The 6,910-nt window shown below is 51.6% G+C and overlaps 1 protein-coding gene across 1 annotated transcript in view; it reads left to right on the top strand.

The window, feature by feature from the left end:
• CUNH17orf99 (chromosome unknown C17orf99 homolog) overlaps positions 1–6,910 on the top strand; it is a 12,454-nt gene that overhangs the window by 3,420 nt on the left and 2,124 nt on the right. The window contains exons 3-5 of the mRNA XM_021713604.1: positions 3,289–3,588; positions 6,039–6,308; positions 6,509–6,605. Coding sequence (XP_021569279.1) covers positions 3,289–3,588; positions 6,039–6,308; positions 6,509–6,605 — 667 coding nt within the window. The remainder of the gene's footprint in view (positions 1–3,288; positions 3,589–6,038; positions 6,309–6,508; positions 6,606–6,910) is intronic.

Below are 6,910 nucleotides of genomic sequence, written 5' to 3'. Positions count from 1 at the left end.
GGGGGGGGTGGGTCAAGCTTTTATGGCATTCCTAATCAGTCTCAGGTGAGGCCAACACAGCCAGCATGCCAGGCTGGCGGTGTTAACAATTAGGAGGTTAAGGCTGTTTCCCGTTGAGTGGGCTGGGCTGCGTGACTTGCAATCTTGGCTCTGCACCGTCTGTTGCCGCTTAAGCAACGGTTAATCAGTTTGAGCTGACCCTGTGGTTGCAAGTTCATAGACCTTTCTCTTACTCACCAAGCCAAGCACTGCCACCCCCACAATTCCTGAAAATGCAAGCAGGTACCCACCATCAGCGCAACCCTCTGCACAGGCCCCAACTCTGAAGGCATCTTGGTTTCATCCCAACTACTGTCTTAGAGAAATTAGTAAAGGCAACACAAGCCCCAACAGGAAGATCTCAGCGATGTTTTCTGCACGGAAATCGACTCCAGAATCTGCCTACACAACAGAAAAGTCACTGGCAGGCAGATACCAGGTCTGGATGGGTGAAGGTCCGCTGGAATAGGCTGGATGGCGGATTTCCAACCAGAGAGTGCTTAGGACCGTGAACACGCTGGTGCCCCATAAAAGACTCCCATACCTCAAAGACCTACTTTTCCTGAAGTTGCCTTTTTCTCCCCAGTTTAGCTTGCTCTCTCCAAGTCTGGGATGCCTCCTTGGTGGTGCCTCTTGTGAATCTGGGTCATACCCTTCTGCCTCCGGTTTTCTGACTGATCTTCCGTTTTGTTTTATTTTATGTTATTTATGTTAGTTATTATTTACTTATCCAGAGTCTCACTCTGTCGCCCAGGCTGGAGTGCAGTGGTGCACCATCACTGCCACCGCAACCTCGACCTCTTGGGTTCAGGAGATCCTTCCGCCTCTGCCTTCCAAGTAACTGGAACTACAGGCATGTGGCACCATGCCTGGAGAGTTTTTTTGATTTATGGTAGAGATGAGGTCTCGCCAAGTTGCCCAGGCAGGTCTCAAACTCCTGGGCTCAGGCAATCCTCTCGCCTCTGCCTCCCAAAGTGCTGGGATTACAGGCGTGAGCCACTGCACCCAGCTTTTTTGTTTTTTTGTTTTTTTGTGGGTTTTTTTGAGTTGGAATCTCACTCTTGTCACCCAGGCTGCAGTGCAGTAGCATTCAATGCAGTAACAAAGCAGTCAGGCATGGTGGCTTATGCTTATAATCCCAGCACTTTAGGAGGCCGAGGCGAGAGGATTGCCTGAGCCCATGGGTTTGAGACCAGCCTGGGCAATTTCAGGCTAAATCAGTCAGGCTCAGGCAGGGCTGGCTCATCGGGTTCCCGGTCCACCTTGTGTCTTACTTGTCCCCATCACTGTGAGAATATCCGGCTCCAGAACACCTGGGCTGCGTCACTCAAAGCATGCGTCTTAGGTCCCTGGAGCTGGGGCACAAGCCACACTTTGGCGTGCAACTTGAGAGTAACTGCCTTTTAATTTACATGAGTCATTTGGCCAAGAAATGGCAAATTTCTGGTCCTACCACGGGTCAGAGACGCAGTGATGTGGGAGAGGGACACGGTGTCTGCCCCTGGCAGCTTACAGACAACAAAGCTGTTGAGTCCCAAAATTGAATCCAGCATCTCAGCCCTCCTAGCCTGTGTTCCAAACTACTCAGATCTAAATCGCCTTTCGTTGTTGTTGGGTTTTTATTTTGTGTTTGTTTGAGTCGGGGTCTCACTCTGTTGCCCAGGCTGGAGCACAGTGGCACAATCATGGCTCACCGCAGCCTCGAAACTCCTGAGCTCAAGTGATCCTCCTGCCTCAGCCTCCCAAGTAGCTGGGACTACAGGAGTATGCCAGCACACCAGGCTAACTTTTTAAATTTTTTTTGTAGAGACAGGGTCTTGCTATGTTGCTTAGGCTGGTCTTGAACGCCTGAACTAAAGCAATCCTCCTGCCTCGGCCTCCCAAAGTGCTGAGATTACAAGTATGAGCCACTGTACTTGACTGTTTTTTGTTTTCCTGTTTTTTAAGAGATGGGGTCTTTCTCTCTGTCGCCCAGGCTGGAGTGAAGTGGTGTGATCATATCTCACTGAAGTCTTGAACTAGTTGGCTCAAGCAGACTTTCTGCCTCAATCCCCTTGAGTGACTAGGACTATAGGTGTGCACCACCATGACTGGCTAATTGTTTTATTTTATTTATATATTTGTTTAGTAGAGACAGAGTCTCTACTAAGGTTAGTCTTGAACTCCTGGTGTCCAGCGATCCTCTTGCCTCGGCCTCCCAAAGTGGGGATTACATGCATAAACCACCGCACTCAGCCACATTTTTTACAGTAAAATATTCTGGGCAGAAGAGCCTAAACCCAGGAGGAAGGCTTTTTTCCTAGCATTTTCCTAATCTTTTTTTCAAGTGAAATTCACATAACAAAAAGTTCACCATTTGAAAGCGGTATTTCAGTAGCATTTAATGCAGTAACAATGCAGCCAGGTGTGGTGGCTTATGCCTATAATCCCAGCACTTTGGGAGGCTGAGGAGAGAGGACTGCCTGAGCCCATGGGTTTGAGACCAGCCTGGGCAATTTGGCGAGACCTCATCTCTACCATAAATCAAAAATTTAGCCAAGTGTGGTGGCGCGTACCTGTAGTTCCAGCTACTTGGAAGGCTAAGGCAGAAGGATCGCCTGAGCACAGCAGGTCGAGACTGTGGTGGCCGTGAGCCTGCCACTGCCCTCCAGCCTGGGCGACAGAGTGACACTCCGAATAAAAAAAAATGTTGTGCAACCACCACTTCTATCTGGTTCCTAAACATTTTCATCACCCAGAAGGAAACCCCATACCCATTAGGCAGTAACTCTCCATTTCCCCTGACCCAGGCCCTACTGACCACCAGTGTGCTTTCTGTCTCTGGATTTTTCTATTCTGGACATTTTCATGCAAATAGGTTCTTACAACAGTTGCCTTTTGTGTCTGACTTCTCTCACTTAGCGTAATGTTGTTAGGACTCACCCGGCTATAGCACATGTCTGTACTTCATCTCTTTTTAAGGCTGAATAATATTCCTTTGCCTGTTCAGTCACATTTTGTTTATCCATCCATCTGCTGCTAGACACTGGACTGACTCCCCCTGTGGCTGCGGTAACTAATGCGGCTGCAAACACGTGTGTCCAGGCGTCTGAAAACGAGTCCCTGTTTTCAGTTCTTTAGGTAGATATCTAGGAGTGGAATTGTGGGGTCATATGGTAATTCTCCGTCTAACTGCCAAACCGGTATTTTCTTAAGATATCTGATAAATATTGGTTTCTTTCTTCCTTCTCTGACCATTTCACCTCCCAGAAATCACCCCTGAAGTCTCCATTGCCTACAAGGTCCTGGAAGTTTTCCCCAGAGGCCGCCGGGTCCTTATAACCTGCCATGCACCCCAGACGCCCCCACCCATCACCTATACCCTCTGGGGAAGCCGGGACATCGAGGTGGCCAAGAAGATGGTGAAAACCCACAATCCAGCCTTCTTCAGCATCAATGTCACACTCAAGTCCAGGCCAGACCTGCTCACCTACGCCTGCCAGGCGGCCTCCACCGTGGGCACCCACGCGGTCAGCGCCAGGCTGCAGATGTATTGGGAGCTGTGGGCTAGTGAGTGCAGGGGGTGGTGGTGCAGGGCTGGGAGGGCAGGTGGGAGGCAGACCCCGGGGGTCTGGGTTAGCAAGGGCCAGGGCACCAGGGTGGAGATAAGGATAGGCTGCCACCCCCAAGGCCACTCTCAGTCCCCTGGGCCCTGATCATAGGGCCCCTGGGCCCCAGGCACAGTCTCCTGGAAGGGGCCTGAGGGCAGAAGTGACCATCCTGAACCTGGACTTGTCAGCTCAGACCTCAAGCTGATAAACTGGCGCATTTTGTGCATTATCTCCGTTGATCGATCTTCACAGCAGTGTGGAGGTGGGGTTGGAGGTTCTGTTTCTGTAGATGTGGAAGCTGAGGCTTTGAGACGTTAAGAAAGTTGCCTGAGCCGGGCTCGGTGGCTCAGCCTGTAATCCCACGCTTTGGGAGGCCGAGGTGAGTGGATTGCCTGAGCCTGAGGGTTCGAGACCCGCCTGGGCAACTTGGCGAGACCTCATCTCTACAATAAAGCAAAAAATCAGCCAGGCGTGGTAGCGTGCGCCTGTAGTTCCAGCTACTTGGAAGGCTGAGGCGGAAGAATCGCCGGAGCCCAGCAGGTCGAGGCTGCGGTGACCGGGAGTGGCCACTGCACTTCAGTCTGGGCGACAGAGTGAGACTCCAACTTAAAAAAAAAAAAAAAAAAGAAAGCTGCCCCAGGCCACGCGACTGGCAAGTGGCCAAGGCTGGCTTCAAGCTCACCTCTGTCCAGTGCCAAACGCTGCCTCCTCCTTCCCGTTTCCATCCTGATCTTAATTCAGGTAACCTTGGTGGGAGCCATGGGGGTGTGGGAACCAGGAAGTGTTGCCTGGTCTATGGTGGGACTATGACGCCTGTCCATCCATTCTTTGCCCCACACCCTAAGGACACAGGAGGACGGCCTTGGGGAGGATATTCCAGGGTGTTCAGCCCAACAGCCCAGTGACTGTGGGGTCTTGGGCAAGTCACTTAACCTCTGGACCTCAATTGCTTCATCTACAAATAAAGATAAAAGTAAAGCCGGGCTAGGTGGCTCAGCCTGTAATCCCAGCACTTCGGGAGGCCCAGGTGAGTGGACTGCCTGAGCCTATGGTTTCGAGACCAGCCCAGGGATCTTGACAAGACCTCATCTCTACAATAAAATAAAAATTTAGCCGGGAGTGGTAGCACGCACTTGTAGTTCCAGCTACTTGGAAGGCTGAGGTGGAAGGATCGCCGGAGTCCAGCAGGTCAACACTGGGGTGGCTGTGAGTGTGCCACTCGCACTCTAGCCTGGATGACAGAATGAGACTCTAACTCAAAAAAAAAAAAAAAAAGACGATGAAAATAAGATCTGTAATTCCAGCACTTTGGGAGACCGAGGTAGGAGGATTCCTTGAGCCCAGGAGTTTGAGACCAGTCTAGGCAACATAGCCAAACCTCTTCTCTACAGAAAATTTTAGAAATTAGCTGGGCATGGTGGCACACAGCTGTAGTCCCAGCTACTTGAGAGGCTGCGGCAGAAGGATCGCCAGAGCCCAGCAGGTCGATGCTGGGGTGGCCGTGAGTATGCCACTGCACTCCAGCCTGGGTGACAGAATGAGACTCCAACTCCCCCATCCCCAAATAATAATACCTATCAGGGATATAGAAAGGATTAAGTGAAAACTTTTAGTAGGTAGCAAGTATAAAACAAAGGGTAGTGGTTGTTACTAGTGACTAAGAATGCTTAGAGCATCAGGCTCAATGCCTGGGGGATTCTAGAATCTTCTAAGTGACAGTTCTTGTCCCGAGGGAGCTTGCCTTTCAGTAAAAGAGAGGAGGTTGAAAAAATATAATTAGGGTTATCAGATAAATTTTGCATAGAACATACTTATACTACAAAAATAATTCATTGTTTATCTGAAATTCAAATCAAACTGTACCTTAATTTGTTAAGTCTGAGAACCTGAAATATGCTACACAGGGATAAAACCAAATATGAAATCGCATGGTACACACTGCAGGTAGGCTAGAAGCCCAGACACAAGGTGGAAGGGGAACTTCAGAAGGCTGCCTGGAGGAGGTGGCATTCACAGCTAAGCTTCAGGCTCATTAGGCATTTTTTTTGTTTTTGTTTGTTTGGTTTTTTTTTTTTTTTGAGTTGGAGTCTCACTCTGTCGCCCAGGCTGGAGTGCAGTGGCACACTTATGGTTACCCTAGTGTCAACCTGCTGGGCTCCAGCGATCCTTCCATCTCAGCCTTCCAAGTAGCCAGAACTACAGATGTGCGTTACCGCACCAGGCTAATTTTTGATTTATTGTAGAGGTAAGGTCTCTCCAAGTTGCCCAGGCTGCTCTCAAACCCGCGGGCTCAGGCAATTCACTCGCCTCAGGCTCCCAAAGTGCTGCGATTAAGCACTTTATAATGAAGAGAAGGAGGGTGTTAAAACCTCCCATCCATGCCCATGCTTCCCTCTCCCACCTTGCCAGAGCCACTGTCCCAGCTGCAGACTAACTTCGCCCTGCAGGACAGAGGGTCAGGCCCCAGGGTCGAGATATCCTGCCAGGCATCCTCGGGGAGCCCACCCATCACCTATAGCCTGGTCGGGAAGGACGGGCGCATCTACATGCAGCAGAGACCACCCCACGGGCAGCCTGCCAACTTCTCCTTCCTGCCAGCCCAGACATCAGACTGGTTCCAGTGCCAGGCTGAAAATGGCATCAATATCCAGCATGGTGCCCTCACGCTGGTGCCCCCAGGTGAGCAGGCCCTTGCATTTCCAGAAGGTGATGGCACTTCTGCTCTGGGAGGGTGTACCGTGCTAGGGGGCTGGCCAGTGGGAGCAGGGACGGCTCTGCCCGGCCTCTGCCGAGAGCAGGAAGGGCACCCAAGGCAGCCATGTCCGCCCTGGTCCCTGCCTAAAGGGAGGCCAACCCAGCTGCCTCCACCTCCCTCCCAGGAGAGCTGCCGGAGGGCCCCACCTTTGTGCTGGCGGGTAGCTTGGCCTCCACTGCAGCTATTGCTTCCGGGATGCTGGGCTGGACTGCGTGGACCAGGTAGGAAATGGGGGCTGGGTGCAGGAGGAGTGAGAGCTACAGATGGCCTAACTTTCCAACAGGGTTCTGCTGGGGAGTAGTGGGTGCTGGGCTTGCAAGACAGGGGTGGACCAGGGCAGAGAAGGGCCGTGCCGCTTATGCACGACTCGAAGTGGTTTACTGAGAGCCTACTGGGTGCCATGTGTCTGCTGAGGCAGGCACATATGTGGCTTTATCTGACCTTGACCAATGCCCCAGCTGCCCTGCAATGGAGTAAGTTCACCTCTGGGGGCTCCCTCCTAAGTTCCTTATGGGGCCTGACGTCG

This window comes from Carlito syrichta, unplaced genomic scaffold, assembly GCF_000164805.1.
Source record: "Carlito syrichta isolate Samal-C Ts95f unplaced genomic scaffold, Tarsius_syrichta-2.0.1 Scaffold304629, whole genome shotgun sequence".
In the NCBI taxonomy this organism is placed as follows: domain Eukaryota; kingdom Metazoa; phylum Chordata; class Mammalia; order Primates; family Tarsiidae; genus Carlito; species Carlito syrichta.
The sequence above is the reverse complement of the archived record's forward strand: the minus strand, read 5'-3'. Positions and strand labels throughout refer to the sequence as shown.